The following is a 19,198-nucleotide window of genomic DNA, read 5'->3' as shown; positions in this document are numbered from 1 at the left end:
TGTGATGGACTGTAGATGCATCCTTTCTCAGCATGATGAATTCTAGTAAAATATTATTGCCTGCTAACTCCAGGTCCTGCTCTCACAGGCCTTCTAGCCTTCTGGGTTTTTCCTATTCTAAATTCCAGTACCTCTTCATGGGGGAATTAAAGTGTGCTCAGTAGTTTTCCCTCTACACAGGAGAGAAGTTAAGGAGAATGCTAAACACATCTTTCAGATAATAAATTTCACTTGTGGATCCTATCCTTAACCATCAAAGATTATGGAAGTCGGTCAAACACCAAACTTGTTCCTCTTGCTGCATTTGACTGTAAGGGTATTCTCACCCAATATGTATTTTCTAGAGCACAGCTTCAATATAAATTACTCCCAGTGGAATCTTTTGTAGAATGATTTCTTTTCTCTTTCTAAATCTCTTTTCTTTTTTTCTTAGATACAAGGAACCAGGACCGGTCTATTTGCAAAGATTGAAAAGTGCTACCTTGTGAGCTCTAGCCTCTCTGATGATTATGGGCCATTGAGTCTTCCCTTTTGGCTCCCTCACACTGCACCATTTGATTGAATTACTCTTCTATCACCTATTAATTTATTATGAAAAGCAGTAATTGCTCAAGAAAAGCAGTAATTGCTCTCCTATCACCTAATTGCAATGGGAGTCTACTGAAATCCAGGGCGGTCCAACATGCTACCTAGCACAAACATGCATAAATTTTTCCAACCGACTGCCCAGCCCCAACAAGCATAGATTTTTGGGATCCCTGAATTTCAGTGCAACTCTTATTTCTGTCAGTTCCACAGGACAAAATAGAAAAAGAAAGGTTGACCTCTCTATTAACTATCAAAAAATGGAAACAAAGAGTTTTGAGTGCTCAGGTGTTTCAAACCTGCAACCAAGTCTGCATGCAGCATACTGTGGTGTAGCTTTTCACTACCTTCTCCCCTTATTTGGAATTCGTTCTCGAAAAATTCAACTTACTGCAGTAAATCGGAAATATGGAATATGAATGTAAAAGAATAATAGATTATGCCTCTCTCATGGTGGGGTCTCCCTCTTCTCATAATCTGACCTCCCCTATCAGAAAACTGAATCGGAAATATCATGCATTTCAAATTTTCTTTGATTTTTTTTTTTAGTGCCTGTGTCTCTTTTGTAATTGTTAGACGAGGGTTAGTCAATTATTGGTTTGAGTGTGTTTGTGAAATTCTGTATTCAGGTTGTTAATAGGATCCAAAAGCTACGCAAGAAAGCAGGGTTGGAACCTACTGATATGGTAGAAGTGTACTTTGAGTTATGTGATGGGGATAAATCCTTTTTAGAACGTGTTCTAAGTTCACAGGTATGTGAGGCATTTATTCTAGCCAATGGCTAACATTTGCTTTTCTTCTTGTTAGTCGACTGAATTTTCATGAAATTTGCAGGGGCCTTATATCAAGGGGGTTCTTGGCTCGCCTTTGCTACCTTCTGCTTTCACTCCTGAGGATGCAGTAAGTTTCGTGATTATTTATTTACTTAGTGGTTTCTTTGTTCGAGGAGGCTTCACTACTTAGAAGCACTATGTATTGATTTTCTGAGCTGTTTTGGATTCTTAATTTTATTGCAGCCTGATAGTTATGATTTATTCCCATTTGATCTATTGCTAACAGATGAGAAAAGGATGTTCACCGAAAACTGCAACTTTACATTACCTGCAGGTTCTTGCATTTTGGCACTTATTGGTTACATAATTTTGTTGTACAGGTCATACTTTGTACGGAGAGAGTGTGTGGACTTTCTGGAATGACCTTCATAATCAGCCTATCGAGGCCCACACTAGCATTCAATGCTTCTGCTCTTCTCGCATTATGTTCAGGTCAGATGGCGACATGCACCAAATAACACTATTGGAAAATTTCCTGTATTGGTTTCTGATTTTTGTTCATTTCACTTCTTAGGAAATGAGAGTCATGTTGAAGGTTTAAGAACATACCTGTTGTCGAGGGACCACCTAAATTTGAAGTCTGAATTTCATTCTCAAAATGGCCTGGTAAGGATTCCCTATTTCAAACTTGTGTTGCCTTTGTATGAGAATGTTACTTTTCTATAGTAAACTTGGTTCATGAGTATTGTCCTGAACCATACACATACATTTCACATGGTATGTGTACTTGTGTCTTTCCTTTTTCTCCAACGTTTATTTGTTTAGTTATCCTCAATATCTATTGCTTCTGAGAATGGGCTGGGCCCTTGGCGGTAGTACCAACGAGCCCTATGATGAAGTCTCTGATTTCATTCTCACCATCTCTAACTTCATTCTCACCGAAGGGTAGGGGCCCAAATCCCCTCTGACTTAGCCTTTTTTATATCTATTGCTCTTGAGCACCATTCCTCAAAGAGAAGATCTGCATTGCTCTTGTTTTTATGTGATCCCATTGAATAACTTTTTTAGATGTATGTAAATAGATTGATTGAGCTGATAACCAGTATTTCAAAAAATGGCGGGTGGCCCCTAGGCAACCTCGGGGGGGGGGGAGGGGGGGGCGCCCAGGGACGACGTAGGTTCAAAAGGGGGCAATGGTATCCAGGATCCTATTTTAGGTCCAGATTCTGTATAAAAATGCATTTTTATGCATTTTTTTTATAATCCAAACAAAAAACACCAAAATGCCTCACCCGATGGGTGTTTTTTGCACCTCGGCGGGTGCAATCCCTCGGCGCCCTCGTAGGCTGTCACCCATGGATAGCTCACCTTGTTGGTCTGCCTAGGTCTGGGTGATACGCCCAGGCCCCCCTAGCCCGCCGAGGCGCTGGGTGGACACTTTTTGAAACTATGGTAGTAACTGGTTGGGCTTCCATTGTCAGCTCAGATCTGTAAATTTTATTTGTAGTAATTTATTAAGGAATTGTTGCTTCCTAATATTAGGTGTTTTTAAATTGTGGAATCATTTTTTTTTGTGTATACATGTAGTGGAAGCATCATCTTTCAGCCTTTGTTGCTTCCAGTTTCCAAACTGCTTTCACAAGCCAATCAGCTCCAGAAACGTGCATACATGGACACAAATATATATATATATATATATATATATATATATATATATATATATATATATATATATATATATATATATATACACACACACACACACACACACCCACACACACACACATACATGTACACATGCAATACCTGCACGCACGCAATTACATACATAGAGCATAATTTAAGTATATAGACACGCATGCATATGTACATAAACACTATCATGTATAGTTAAATTGTGGGGTGGCAGTCCTTGCTTACATAATGCACAATGAAATGCATTGAATTATTACATCATGGTTGCCAAGAAGCATTATTTGTTGAGACGCTATTCGATTTCTTGTCCAAATTGTCGTATTTGATTTTGCAGTTTTAATTGATGTTGACTTGTAATTGGCTCTCCAATTTATTTATTTTCTCCAATGTTAAAAAAGGCAGAGGTTGCCAAGGCCTTGACCGCCTAGGCCGGCACCTAGATACCTGGGTGGCCCTAAGGGCAGGGGGTTGGGGTGGGGGCCATATGTTGTTTTGTGTGTGGTTTTTTGGATGTGTGTGTGCATGCATGTGTATGTGTGTGAGGCCTCGCATGAAATTCTTGAAGATCATCCTTTTTCTTTAGGATCTGTATTTTTGGGAGAGAGGTCTCGAACACTTGGAGGATGTTCTTTTTCTCCTTCTAATATGGAGAGAGAGAGAGAGTCTGTGAGAGAGAGGGACCTCGCGTTGAACACATGGAAGAGAATCTATGAGAGAGAAGGACCTCGCATTGAACAGTTGGAAGAGGGAGAGTCTGTGCGAGAGAGGTTCCTTGCGTCGAACACTTGGAGGTCATCTAGTTCATTTTTGTTCTTCTTACATGTAAAGATGGAGCATTTAGGTCCTTGTGTATCTTGTGTGTATGTCTGTGTGTGTGTCTGTGTGAGAGAGAGAGAGAGAGAGAGAGAGAGAGAGAGAGAGGTCGTGTATCGAACACTTGGAGTCGATCTTTTACAAGGGGTGGCACTTGGTAGGCGCCCAAACCCGACCTCCTAGGCGTAGGGTAGCCGACTTTTCATCACTGATTTTCTCCAATTTATTTATTTAGATAAACTGCATAAATGTTATTCTCTCTCTCTCTCTCTCTCTCTCTCTCGCTCTCTCTCCCTCGCTCCCTCCCCACCAACGTTATAATTACCATTGGCATCTCTGCAACGCCACCAGCGGTAGCAGTACTCCTCCAATTGCTCCAAAGCCATCATCTCTTAGCCACCGCTACTCCACCACCAGCTTCACAATCTCCGCCACTGCCTAACTACTACCTCTTCACCATTTTACCGCCACCAAATCTCTCTGATTTCCCTGCACCAGGAGCAGGAGCGACATGACAGCTATTCCGGTATTAATACCACCACCACCACCGCTGCCACCTCCACCACCAGTAGTACCACTCCGCTCCCTCGACCGCCACTGTCATCACGCTGCTGCACAACCACTTCTCCACCAGTGCAACCACCACTGTCATCATCCTGCTGCACAACCACTTTTGCACCAGTGCCACCACCGTTGCCACCACCATCACCTTATCACCACGACATTGCCATCACATGTTACAATAACAAATTATAGTTTCAAACAATTGAACACCCCTATAGAGCAACTAATTGACTGAATTGCCTCTTGGTCAATTACAACGGGAAAATGAAACCATTTGATAATCTTGAAATACAACATGCCTACATTTAGTTGCTCCCATGAGTGCAAGCATTAACATGTTACTAGTGAACTAGTGAACTAGTAGTACTAGAAACCCATTTATACTACTGTAGTAACTAGTCTGCAGTGTAGTAAAATTCATTTCTAGTTGTCAAGAAATGTTTTTCAGTTTTCCTAGTCATCATGATCCAATATTTGTTTGCTCAAACTATTAGTCATTGTGCAATCCACTTTAATACGATAACATTTATATTTCAGCTATAAAAAATTAATTGTGTTCTTTAGTATGCTAATGGATGGCATAAGCTGCATATAGGTGAGGAAAGATGAGAAAGCAGAAGTCGTGACCAATACTTTTATGATAGGGTGTCCTACATTAGAAGGGAGCTTTCGTTTAAGCTCAACTTTGTGCCTATGGGTTCTTGGTGAAGCATATCATTGAGGCATACTTTCTTCACAGCATACTTTGTCAGACATAGAAATATGCTTTGAGGACTGTTGCTTTCTTCCAAACACCCAGTATCATGTATACTATGTTGACTTGCACATTTATGTGTATTTGTTGTTATGTAGTTTAGTCGATATATTGAGTTGCTTGCAAGGATAAGTGTATGTTTTCTGCCTCTTTCTATTACACATTTGTGGTGGGTGTTGGAAAGTGGAAGCCTTGGAGCAAGCGTCTAAAATTTATGAACAACAGTTTTTGAACTAATTTAACTCTCTTGAATCGTGGCAGGTTCATTATCTGCTTCTAGAATTCTTGATATATATTTTTATATCAAATTTATTTATGTCCTTTATTCTGTTTACTATATCTTGCAGTTGAAAGTTGATTGCCTTGAGGGCATACCTAATGTGGAGTTGGTCTTAGGAGAACATATCTTCCTAACTGTGGGTGATTGTTATTTGAGCACAAGAAGAGATTGAGTTTATCCAAGGAGAGCAATTATTTTTCGCAGTCTTTTTTATTTTGGAATTTCTTATTTATATATATGAAATGCTTATGTATTTGAATTCCACAGTGCTCAAGATAGACTTGTGAAAGTGTTCTCGTAATATTGTGCTTTTCTTTTCTTTTCTTTTTTCTTTCATTTATGTTTGTTTCTTGTAGAATGAGGAACTCAATGTGAAACCTCCTTTCATTTTTTATAGAATTCAAATGCTATTTGTTTCTTGATGGTCTTAGATTGAGATCTGTTTCACACAGTGATAATTGTTTATTAGTTCTCTTTCCCAACCTGTCTAGCATGGCCACCTCTGAAGACGTGGGGGTATATAACCACGTGTACACAAGGCAACAAGTTTAAACCTTGCTTTAGTCAGTTTTCTGACACCTGGACAACTACTCCCCAAGATCTTTACAGGGGCTCAATCTAAGGAAAAATGCCCCACAGATCTTATATGTGACATGCACTCACCTAGTCTTGAAGTCCCCACTGCCAGTGCAGTGCAGCACAACAATGTGAGCTTTGTTTAATTCAACCATCTCTGAGGTTAACACATGTGACATGACATAGAAGGTTTTATTTAAAAGTCTGTATACCATGCTAGCATCTGGGTTTTAAACAAGCTGTTGATACTTTTGTAACCATGCAATGTCAACAATGCATAGTGGGGGTGGGTGTTCATGTCCCAAACTTTGTTGAAAATTTGGCTGACTTTGAATGAACTGTGCACCTTAAATGTCTGTTGTTGCCATATTACAGTTAAGGGAGGTGCCTCTACACTGCTTGAAAGCAAATGCTTTTACAGAATACTTTAAATGCCCATTGAAACTTGACTTGGTTTCTGCTGATCATGTGCTCTCACTTGGTGAGCTTTTCAAGCTCATAATTGTCTTAACTATCACAGCCATAGTACTAGCGTCTGATTTTCTTGTCTATTGCTTCCATCCTCAAAGCATACCCTACTGCTCCCTAGTCCAGCTCCAGTTAATCCTTCTCAAGCGGTTGAGTCACTTCATCAACTTTGAGGACCTCATATAGAGGGCCAGGTATAGTTCGGTCCATATAATCATGGTCACGGGGGCTTTATCACTGTCCAATTAGTGAGTTGGACGATGATCAGGTAAAGCTGATTTCATCACCCATGTTACTTGTCAATTGAACATTTTGTTTTTATTCCATCTTTTTGTCTCCAGTTGATAGAATGGTGATTGTACTTCAATTGAACTTCCATTAGAGAAGGAAAATATAACATGATACTGATTTACGAAAAAATTACAGTTTCAAAAAATGAGCTCGAGCAATCTATGTGCATTAAACAATTGGCTAAACCATTAGAAAGGCAAGGACTGTGGCATCCCTTTAGGAACCCTCGACCTACTTTAGATGCCAAGAACCTGGGTCATTTAACCATATGATCACAGGAGTCGAGAATAATTCTGATCGACCAGAATCTCCTCCCTTGACACTCTGCCTTTGCTAATTCTTCAGCCTCTTGGTTTCTTCTCTATTTATATGTTGAAAAATAACTTCCTTATTCCTCCGGCCATTGCTAATCTCATCATATAACTGGTTACTACACCAACTCACCATGTGAGCTGAATAGCCTTCAATGATGATCCTGGTGTCCTGTGGGTTGAGTCATTGAACTCTAGATGGGCTAAGAATGGGCTCAAGGCTTGGTGGTTAGGGTGTCCGGGTAACATAACTTAATATCTTGAGTTCCATTCCTACCACAGATAGGGGATCCCATCCTCTCTGAAGTACCCAAAAACAAACTCTAGATGGGACATCAATTCCGGCTCCTTAGCTTAACAGATGTAGTAAGGATGGTATGACCTTTTTCATTAAGGATAGTATGGCCTTATTCATCTCTAATAAGAGCTCCAATGCCAGCATGACTTGGGTGCCCTCTTGCACTTCCATCGAAATTTAGCTTCAACCCCGTGGCAGAGGTTGCCACGTTTATGGCTTTATCGTCTTTTTTACTTGAGTCTGTATAACCTGATTTTATCACACCTGCGAATTCCTTGCAATCCATTGGCAAAGATGCTATCATAATCTGCAGTTTCCACTTGACATCACTCCATTCATTATCAGTGGCTTCATGCACTGTTCTGATCTAGAGAAAGGGCAATATTGAGTAAATGTTCTCATGTTCTTCACATGAAATGCAAACATTTAATGGTTTTCATACCTCTTTTCCTGAAGTATACTGTTTCTGATAGTCAGCCAAGTAAAAGCTTGGGCTTCGTGAGGAACAGGCATGTACCAAACTTTGTTAGCCACCAGAATCAATTTTACTGACAACACAACAACAATGTGGTCGTATAAATATTTAACTGTAAATGCTTCCAAAGTGGGCAATTCCTAAATCATCAAAAACTCTGTGGGGATAGTAGAAGCCATTGAGTAAGACCATTAGTTCCAGTAATTGATTCCCGATATAATCTTCCATGCTTATGGTCCTTAGCATTATAATCCCACTTCGTATTCCTGCCCAAACCAAACACTTCTTTTGCTAATGCCTTAAGGTTAGTGCTCTTTCAAAACAGTCCAAGAATGCAAACCTTCAACAGGCTATTGCCATTTGATTTTCTAGCCCAGAATGATGTCTTGACCCTGTTCCAAATGTGCATCCCGCTGTGCTAAATAAAAAGTGGTTTGCAATGGTCAATACGTTTCCAGACAAACGAGGCCCTCCTGCTGGATGTTAGACTTTTGGTGAAAATTCCTTCTTTCTCTAGGCCCATAAAATCAATTTGCACGAGGGTTGATCATCTGCTATATGCCACCACCATTTCATAAGGTGAGCCTCGTCCCTAGGATTTGTTCGCCTTATTCCAAGCCCACCCAGCTTCTTTGGACACCAAGCAACCTCGTAACTAACGAAATGGTTTTTCTTTCTCCCACGCTTCTCCGTAGGAAATTCTTCATCATCTTTTCCAATATTTTTATCATGGAGCTTGGAGCCCTAAACACATAGAAGTAATAGCACAGTAAAATTTATTCGAGTCACTTTAATGAGTATTATTCTGCCGGCAATCGAGGGGTGTCTAGACTTCCATGTATCAAATTTTCTTTGAAACGTCTCTACGGTAGGGTTCTAAATATCCCTCGATAGCCTTCCCTGCAGCACTGACATACCTAATTATTTGGAAGGGAGGGGCTCTACTTTACATCCAAACTATGCAGCAGCATCTTGCACTGAGCCCCCAACAACTTAGACATGTTTATATTAGGCCTCCAGCACTACTTGGTAACTCTCAAGGAACAACATAAATTCCTAATCTGCTGGAGGGATGTATCACAAAAGACCACAGTGTCATCAGCATATTGAAGATGACTAACAATAGGGCAGATTTATAGACAGACCAAATTCACTGATTTCAACATCAGGCTAAAATATTTTGTGGCCAAAATGAATAAAAAGGGCACAAAAGAATCACCTTGCCTGCCTGATACTTTTGGGCTTTTGAAATATCCAACTGCTTTGCCATTTAAATACTAATGTGTTGAAGACAGATCTCGCCATACCCAATTTTTCCACCTCTACCTAAAGCCTATTAATCTTTTATTTTTCAAATAAATGGTGACATTCTATTTTGTCATATGCCTTTTCAATGTCAAGCTTGAATAACAGTTTTGCTCCACCCAAGCACGACCTAGAGTGGATGCACTCCTGGGCCACAAGGATACTGCCCATAATCTGCCTGTTCTTGATGAAGGCCAACTGTAGGCCGAACATGACATTGTGTAGCATGACTTTCAACCTATTTGCTAACACCTTTGCAAAGATTTTATTCAGGCTGGCCAGTAAGCCTATTGGCGTAATGTCTCGCAAGGTGGCCATTGTTTTTCTTTTGTACCAAAAGCAATTGAGGTTGAATTAGGGGCAGTTTTTTATCATACGCTGGTGATAGAAATCTTCTTGAGAGTGACTCAAATTCTCTATATGATGTCCCAATAAGAATGAAAGAGGGCAAGAGGATATCTTTTAGGACCTCCATCACAGTTGTCACATCTATTATTAGTATCCTGTACTAAGGTACATCAGCCCAATATATGGAGTGACTTGGTCCATTCAGAATGGAGGGCTAAGATGGCCCCAATCACAATGTCACGTCTTTATACTATTTTATTTTTAATTTGTTTTCTATAAAATATTTTGATACCAAATTTTACACATCCATTCCTTTATTAAACTCGCACTAGCAAAAAGTATAAAAAAATATTTTTAATAAAATGAAATGGCCAAAATACCCTTGAAAGTTTCAAGGGGTATTTTGGTCATTATATTTTATCGAAAAACTATGTTTAATATTTTTTTTATAGGTACGCCCCAATGATATTCATACAATTTGTATAAAAAAAACTAAAAATAAAATGCTTTGAGACGTCGGATCTAAAATCAAACGGTAAGTGGCTCTCTTGATCAAAATTGGACGGCTGGATGGTAGAGGGAGGATAGAACTTCTATGCTGTAGGGGAAGGATCGAAACCTTTCCCAGAATAAAATGCCACATTGCTATATACCCCATTGAGCTGATTCATAAATGCCATGTGAGTTTACACCGGCGATCGAAAAACCCCTAGGATATTGACAAATCTGGTACAACTTTTAAACGACACCCCTCCCCACACCAAACAAAATAAACAAAATTATTGAGCATTAAATTTCAATCAGAAGGGTTTTAGGTCCAAAAATAATTATGTAGATCTTGTGGAGGGCTAAGAGAAGGATTTTTGGGCAAATGTTACAAAAAAATAGATTTTAAATAAGGAAGAACAAACTAAAAAGGAAGATTTTTGAAAAAAGGCGTTAAAAATGGTTGAAAAATAAAACCGAGTGCCAACCCATGCAAATGTTATATTGAAATGGTGAAATTGTTGTTATAGACCTGTGAAATGGTGTAATGTAAATGTTATATTGAAATGGTGAAATTGTTGTTATGGATCTGTAATGTATTATCCCGCATTTTATCTCGAACCATTTTGTTCAGAAAAGAGATTCATCCAATCACTTTGTAGTCAGTCATTTGAACGAAAAAAAAGGCTATGTCACGCTTCCTCGTGTTATTATTTTCATTATTATGTTTTCAAAGAAAGGAACATCAATTTGACAAATTTCAATTTCGAACCAGATAAATTTCTTTTTTATAACCAAAATGTACACCCCATCCCCTTGGAACCCTGAAGGCTTCCTCAACAATTGTCCCTTCTCTCTCTCTGTCTCTCTCAAAAAATGTAGTCATGTGCTTCTAGAGGCTTAGGGGCCTAGGTTGGTTTCAATGTTATTTTAATCTTTTTAAACCATGTTCACCATGAAGCCTTGTCACATGCATACCTTTCAGATTCTTGTCCAAAAAGGAAACTCAACACGAAAGAGAGAGTTGTTTAGATATTGGAAGTTATAGCGGTCTTCGAGACTTGTTTAGATGTTGAAAAAGTCATAGCTTTTATTTAAATTTGTCGTCAATGAAGGAAACTTCCTTCCCACGAATGGTAACACGCATATATGAGAGTTGAGCTTCATCTTATAAATGCCCCATCCTTTGCAGTAGCACTGCAAGGCCAAGTCTTGAAGAGACCTTTAACCCAGGTCTCTTCAATAACTCCTCACTGGTGGGTTAGTTCTCATTTTATTTTTTGGGTGGGTGACTTGGTCTTTTGAAAATTTACCCCAACCACCCCCTCTTCCTGCCTCATCCCCCTCTCCTTCCCTCAAAATTGAAACTTAGACCCCCACCCTATTCCTATTCCAAAGCTTCATTTTCCTAACCTCTCCTTTCTAGTTCCCAGAAAACATACCTCCTTCAATTCCATTCCAACTCAGTAGTATCTAATAAACCACCCTTCAATCCCATTCCAAAGACTTCCACCTTCAATTGTCATCTTTCTTCAAATTAAGATTTAACTATGTCGCCTTCTAGTTCAGCTAAACAAATTCTGTCTACAGTTGGATCGGCCGCAGCCACCGCATTGCTCATGCGAACCATAATCAATGAGTACCTACCCCCTGAAATCTATGACTTCATTTCCTCAAGAATCCGATGGCTTACCAACAACTTTTCTTCGCAATTGTGCATGGTGATTGAAGAATTTGAGGGCTTCGAGATCAACAAGGTCTTTGAAGCAGCTGAAATCTACCTCGGCAACAAAGAGTCCCCATCCATTAAGAGGATAAAGGTTCGGAAATCCGATAAAGAGAAGGATTTCACAGTCACCATGGAACCGTATGAACAACTTGTGGATATCTTCCAAGAGGCCAAATTCGTATGGAAGTTGGTTTCTTATGTTCCTCAGCAAGCTGATGTGAATACCGCGAGACCTTCATCCAGGGGTGAAGTCAAATCCTTCGAGCTTAGCTTTCACAAGAAACACAAAGACCTGATTCTAAAATCGTACTTGCCTCACATAATGGAGCAAGTGAAGGCCATTAAAGAAGAGAGAAGCCTGGTGAAGCTCCACACTCTGAATCGTGACTTCTACTATCAGGACCCTGGAAGTGTGTGGGACCACATAATTTTTGATCATCCCGCAACATTTGACACTCTTGCGATCGATACAACTTTGAAGGAAGAAATAATGGCTGACCTTAAGAGGTTCACAGAGAGGAAGGACTTTTACAGGAGAGTTGGTAAGGCATGGAAGCGAGGGTACTTGCTCTATGGTCCCCCTGGTACCGGCAAATCTAGCTTGGTAGCCGCTATGGCCAACTTTCTTAACTTTGATGTGTATGACCTTGAGCTTGCAGCCATAAATTCGAATTCGGAGTTTCGGAAGCTCCTCGTGGCCATTGCTAACCGCTCAATCATAGTGATTGAGGACATCGATCGCACTGTAGACCTGGAGGGTCAGTCTGCACAAGATGAGCCCGATAATACGCGAAACCTTGCGGTTTGTGAGCCCGATACCGCAAAAACTCAAAGGGTGACTCTATCTGGATTGCTAAATTTTCTTGATGGCCTATGGTCTACTTGTGCGGACGAGACGATATTCGTATTCACAACGAATCACAAGGAGAAGCTCGATCCGGCATTACTCCGGCCGGGTAGAATGGACAAGCACATACTTTTGGGGTACTGCAAATTTTTTAGCTTCAAGAAATTGGTTTCAACCTACCATGGTGTGGATGAGCACCCCCTGTTTGAAGAGGTTGCAGGTCTCTTGGAAGAGGCAGAGGTGACCCCTGCTGAGGTAGGTGAACAACTTATTAGGAGTGAGGATGTTGGGATTGCACTTCAAGGCTTAATTGAGGTCCTCAAGAAGAAGAGAGAGGATATTGCCCAAAGGAAAGAAGGAAATGGAACTGGAATTGAGAGCTTGTAAGAACGAGTATTCATGGTGAAATTTTGGGACTTTCCATCATTTGCTATTTTTTGCATTTCATATGTCCTGGTCACCTTGGAGAAGGAAGCATGTCTCCAAAACTCAAATTATTTAGTTCGTTATGCAAATGTCACATAACTCCCCATTTTATCGAAGGAAATTAATTTTAAGTTTCTCTAATTTTACTTGTTGTAGACTCGCTCGAGAATAGAAGATCATACAGGGTTTCATATTTTCCTTTACAAAGGGTTTCGTATTTTCCTTTACAAAGGGTTTCAACCCTTCTTTTTTTTACTATTTACCCTATTCTATTTGGTTGGGTGAAAAGTTTCATGTTTTTTATTTTTGTGGGTAAATAAGTTACAGGCTTTCTCCTCACAAAATTAGTTGGGTAATATATCTTTGGCTGTGGTTTCTATAAGGTTGCAACCTTAAACAATCCGGTTAAGGCGCACATCCAAATTTTATCATACATATAATTTTAATGTCATTATTTGAAAATCTGTTTTTATCTTTAATTAAAAAAATTTAAATTTCAAAAATGGTTAAAATCAAATAGATCTCTAAACATATGAAAATCTTGAAAATGGATGGTTTAGAAAATGTGTTGCAATGCACTATTAATAGTACTCAAATTTTTTTTTTTTTTTTTTCATATTCATACATCTCGACATCAAATAATATTAAATGGATTTTCAAGATGGATACGTAATTCTACATTTTAAAGTTGCAACCATATATAAACTTTTTCCTTTTAGCGAGTCTACTTTTTCCAGAGAAGAGGAGGTTTGTGACTACGTTTCATTTAAGAATACATGTTAGGCTTGGAAGTAGGCGGCGGCACTTGAGACCAATTTTGTCGTGCAACATGTGTTCTTCAAAATAGGCTCGGAAGTAGGAGGACGAGCGGAGAGCACTTGTGTGGTGCAACACGTATCATTCAAAATAGGCTCGGAAGTGGGCCGAAGCAGCTGAGACCTTCAAAATCGGCTCGGTAGTAGGTGGCCGCAGCTGAGACCACTTGTGTGGCGCAAAATGTGTCCTTCAATATAGGTTCGGGTAGGGTAACGCCCTGCAAGATAAAAAATCAAAAAACAAGCTTTGCTCTTTTAGTTTATGGTCCCTAGGGTATATGTTATTTTAGGTGAAAAATTTATTTAATAGTATTGGTATATCTTCATGACAAATATAAGTTTTATTAACATAAATCTGAAATTTTTAAATTAAAAAAAAGAAATTATGAGGTCTTTTTACAAATAGGAAGCATATACACAACCTACTTTCTTAGAAGCACATAAAATGTTGGACGTCCATCATTTGCCCAATCTTCTCACGGAAATGATTTTTTTTTTGTTTTTAAAATAATATTTTTAATTTTTTTTATTTGATCCTTTTCCATTCTCACAAAAGGCAAGGCTTTCTCCCTTTTCTGATTCATGTTCCCTAGGGTATATGCTGGGCTGTGTTCTTTCTGGTAAAAACCATTGCATATAATGGTTTTTTCCGTACGATAGTACTTATTTGTATTTCTAAATTAATCCAATGTAAAAAAATTAATTAAATATTTTAAAAGAACAGGTAAATTTACAGTATACTCTAACGGGAGCACATTTAAAATTACTCCTGGTCCTTACCAAACTCTAGAACTGGGTGACGATACGTTTAATTTTTTTTTTTTATAGAAATGAATAAATTTTTACATGAAAAGACATTTCAATTATTACTCATTTTAATGAAATATCATACTAGTATTATAATTTACCCAAAAAAATCATTTTTTAAATTAGAAAAGGATCCGGTTTCTATGCGGCCAAACCCGCATATGTAGAAATGTGGGCCTCTAAATAAATCTACTTTTGAGATGGATTTTAAGACTTATTGTTTAAGGGTAATCTCTAACATGGAGATCATGAATGTGAATAAATAAATAAATTTTAAAAATTAAAAATAATAATTCTAGTAAAAAAACATTTGGACCATTACTTTCCGTTGTTTTAAGATGGAATACCTACTTGCATCCATCTTTAAGATGGATGCTCTACACTTTTTAGACTGCATATGTAGAAATGCGGTCCAGCCCGCATGAAACAATTTTCCATTAGAAAATTTCATTTTATGATCACTATTTTACGAGGTCAAATTCTTAGAAAGTCAAATAATAAATCAAAGTGAATTTAAAATGGTAACCAAAAGCTATTATTGACAATATCATAAATTAATAACTAATTCTCAATGATTAAAATTAAATTTAAAGGTTGATGAATATAAATAAGTAGGCTCTATTCAAACCTCTCGAAGCTATTCATAAAATCATCTATTGAGTAACTTTTACATTGAATGCTATTCCAAAAATTTATTTTAAACTATGCAAATTTTATATAAAATGTAAAATTTCAAAATATTGAATATCATGACTAGACTAATTTCATTTTATGCGTGTATTTTTAAAAGAAAATAAAATCTAAACGTTCAATTAATAGACTTAACTAAAATTGCAGTTATAAATTTAAATATATAATGAGTGTGGTTTCTATAGGGTTTCAACCTTAAACAATACAATTAAGGCGCACCTCCAAATTTTCACAACATGTAATTTTAGTGTAAAGAGTTCTTAGGATTATCTCAAAATCTATTTTTATATCTAATTATAAAATTTTAAACTCCAAAAATGGTTAAAATCAAATATATGAAATCTTGAAAATGGACCGTCTAGATAATGTGTTGCGAGATGCACTATTTCTGAGACTCAAACTCTTTTCTTTCTTTTTTTTTCATATTCATACATCTCAATATTGAGATAATCAATTAGAAGGTTTATCAACATTAAAACAACTTTTTCTGATGATTTTTGGGGTGCATCTGTAATTCTACATTTTAAGGTTGCAACCTTATATAAACTTTTTTCATATGTAAGTGAATTTTCTATAAGATTGCAACTTTAAACAGTCCAATTAAGGTGCACCTCTAAAATTTTATTATAACAAATAATTTTGGTGTAATTTTTTTTAGGATTATCTAAAAATCTATTTTTATATCTACTTATAAAATTTTAAAACTCCAAAAATGGTTAAAATCAAGTATATCTATAAATATATGAAAATCTTGAAAATAGACTATCTAGATAATGTGGTGCAAGATGCACTATTTCTGGGGCTCAAAATCTTCTTTTTGTTTTTTTATTTTTTTTTATTTTAATTTATTGCATATTCATACATCTCGATCAATTAGAGGGTTTTTCAATATTAAAACAACATTTTCCAATGGATTTTTGATGTACTGTAATTCTATATTTTAAATTTGCAACTTTATATAAACTTTTTCTATATATAAATTAAAATTGAATTATAAATTCTTTTGGTCAGTAAGAGAACACATTATCCACTGGGCATTTTAAGTGATCAAAATAGATGTTGGCTCTGTTTTGCTCCCATATTTTTGGAATAAAAAACAACAAAAAATAAGCATACTTAATACACTTTTGCAACTAAAATCATATTTCTTTTGGTCTATTTATCTATGTACTGCATTGTTAAGCCGCAATTAGAGAGTGGACATATATATTAAGAATAAAAGTGGTCTCTATTGCTAGATAGAATGTTGAAGATGTAAATTTCAAAGAGGAATATCAAAAGAATAAATTTAAGTCACATTTCCTATCTTTAGGGGGAGAGAGAGAGATTGAATTCTTGAAATTAATGCAGCTCTAAAAATTAATGCATGGCTCAGGAAAGAAGAAGGAAAGTTGAGAAAGAGATACAATGAGAAAATTAATTAGATATGGATAGAAAAATAAATGAGAGAAAAATAATGACAGAGAGAGACTCAATAGGTTATCCAGTAAGCTACTTCAGTTTATCCAAAAAGGCTACCAGAGAGAGAGAGAGAGAGAGAGAGATTTTAAAATAACAAAATAAATATACATATCATAGGAGGGTGTTGAGATGCCTTTATAAAAGAGAGAAAAAAAGATATTTCAGAGGAGAGGTATAGAAAGAAAAATAAATATGCATATTACAAGAGGGTGTTGAGATGCCTTTATGAATGAGAGAAAAAGAGATATTTTAGAGGAGAGGTACAGAAAGATAGAAACTTAAGCAATGAGATAATTGAAAGGGGAAGGGAAAGTAAGAGGGGAGAGTAGTAGTTAGGAAGAAGATGAGACATATTTTAACAAAAGGGAAGAGACAATCTCATTAGACAAATATTGGACTTGAAAATAAAACTAAGGAATTACCTAAAGATTGAAAGAAAAGATTTATACAGATAGTCTTCACAAAATTAGAGAAAGTTTGTTAGTTGTCACGTGGGACTTGACATATAAAGAAAGAGCATTAGAAGGTAATGAGAGAGATATATAGAGAGAGAATTAAGGAGTAGGTAAAAAAACAATAGCTGAAAGAGATAAAGATAGAGAGAGTCATTGATAGGAGAGAGAGAGGAAGAGTTTGAACTCTTAATATCACATATGGGAGGAGGAAAGTTGAGGGAGAGAGATGTGACAGAAAATTAAATGAGAAATGTGGATTTGTAAAAGAGAGTTTGAACTCCTAAATATATTACCTGTATATGTATATATGTGGAAGCCACTGCGTAATATCTATAGGCAAAAAATGAGCAGTGTTTTCACCCATAGACTCGGCACCGTCTGATTTTTTCGGACAGCGTAGATTAAAAAACCGCAACGAACATAGTAGGTTTGTTGCGGTAAAAAACTTCATGGAAACCTTCACAGACCACGCACCGTCCATTATGGCTCCGTTCAATAAACCGTCACAGACATAGCATGTCCGTGGTGGGGTAAAATACTGTTCAAAATTGCCTATAGGAGTTTTTAAGAGTTTTCTTATATATATATATATATATATATATATATATATATATATATATATATATATATATATATATATATATATATATATATATATATATATATATATATATATATATATATATATATATATAGGGATAATCTAAACTTTCTAACCCTTCAAATTACAAAGGTTAAAGATAGAGAGAGTTGTGAAGGGTGGATTTATTAATTTTGTAGTTTATTTTCTAAAAAAAGTTCCCTTTTATGATATCTTCATTATTAAATAAAAGCAATTTTGTAAATATTACTACAAGACAAAAGGTACTTTTGTTTTCTCCATAAAAGGGTAAAGTTGAAATTTATATTAAAAGACAAGGGTACTCTACAAATAAAATTTTAGGACACTAACTTCCAAAATACCATTGTATTTTTATAAAAATTTCAAATTTTTCCATTGCTTAAAAGTTAAGTTACTTATTAAAATTATTTTTTAAACAAAAAGTAATGATATTTTTTATAAGTACACCGATCACAACACCTTCTAACTTTAACTTTTGTATTTTGAGAGGTTATTAACTCTAGGCAACCCATATATATATATATATATATATATATATATATATATATATATATATATATATATATATATATATATATATAGATAAGGAGAAATTGTGTGAAAGAGAGATGTATATTGAAAGAAAATTAAGGACCAAGGAGATGACGAAGGAAATAAGATATTAGTATTTCTATAATAATTAATGTTTCAAGGACACGTATTTGCATGTGCGATATGCTAGTATTATTAAAGGGGTCAAAATATTATAAATTACACTTGAGGGTAGGTTTACTATGAGACATTTTCCATTGTTGCAAAGAGGTTACAATCATTTCTAGCCATTATATACCAAATTCAATGCCTTAGGATGTGTCACAAAATTTGAGAAATATTTTTTGAACTTTGAGAGAGAGAGTTCGTGATGAGATATAAATAGAGAGAGAGAGAGAGAGAAATTTTTTGGATAAAGTAGATAGATATATATAGAGAATACATATGAGAGAGAGTCCTTTTGGGTAAGCAGATAAAGAAATATAAAAAAATATGTTGAAAAGGGGAAGAGAGAGGTGGTTTATTTGATTGAGTATTTGATTGAGGATAAATATGAAGAAAAATGGCATTGGGTTTAGGTATGATACAAAAAATATTAGGGGTAGGATGTGTTGAAAGTTGAAAATTGAGAAGTATTTATAATTTTCCGAAGATTTTATTTGGCCGGCAAGCCTATTGGCGAAATGTCTAGCAAGGTGGCCATTGTTTCTTTCTTTGGCACCAAAAGCAATTAAGGTTGGATTGGAAGCAGTTTTTTTATCATACGCTTGTGATAGAAATCTTCTGGAGAGTG

The 19,198-nt window shown here is 36.5% G+C and overlaps 2 protein-coding genes across 3 annotated transcripts in view; both read left to right on the top strand.

Moving 5' to 3' along the window:
* The window catches only part of LOC18443658 (tRNA synthetase class I (I, L, M and V) family protein), a 78,817-nt gene extending 72,935 nt beyond the window's left edge, over positions 1–5,882 (top strand). The window contains exons 23-27 of one of the 2 annotated variants that reach the window (XM_006853840.4): positions 1,215–1,337; positions 1,420–1,485; positions 1,739–1,850; positions 1,933–2,024; positions 5,532–5,882. In XM_006853840.4, the coding sequence (XP_006853902.1) occupies positions 1,215–1,337; positions 1,420–1,485; positions 1,739–1,850; positions 1,933–2,024; positions 5,532–5,636 (498 nt within the window). In that variant the 3' untranslated portion in view covers positions 5,637–5,882. Of the gene's footprint in view, positions 1–180; positions 311–433; positions 450–1,214; positions 1,338–1,419; positions 1,486–1,738; positions 1,851–1,932; positions 2,025–5,531 lie in introns of those variants that run through there. The other variant, XR_016055945.1, reaches the window with a different exon arrangement.
* Positions 5,883–10,777: 4,895 nt separating this feature from the next.
* Positions 10,778–13,165, top strand: LOC18443660 (AAA-ATPase At3g50940). Its single transcript, XM_006853842.4, has one exon. It carries the CDS (start codon positions 11,573–11,575, stop codon positions 12,983–12,985), a length of 1,413 nt encoding a protein of 470 aa, XP_006853904.1. The 5' UTR covers positions 10,778–11,572; the 3' UTR covers positions 12,986–13,165.
* Positions 13,166–19,198: the final 6,033 nt, after the last annotated feature.

This window comes from Amborella trichopoda, chromosome 5 (assembly GCF_054954075.1).
Source record: "Amborella trichopoda isolate Santa Cruz 75 chromosome 5, AtrichopodaSantaCruz75HAP2 v2.0, whole genome shotgun sequence".
NCBI lineage: Eukaryota > Viridiplantae > Streptophyta > Magnoliopsida > Amborellales > Amborellaceae > Amborella > Amborella trichopoda.
The sequence above is the reverse complement of the archived record's forward strand: the minus strand, read 5'-3'. Positions and strand labels throughout refer to the sequence as shown.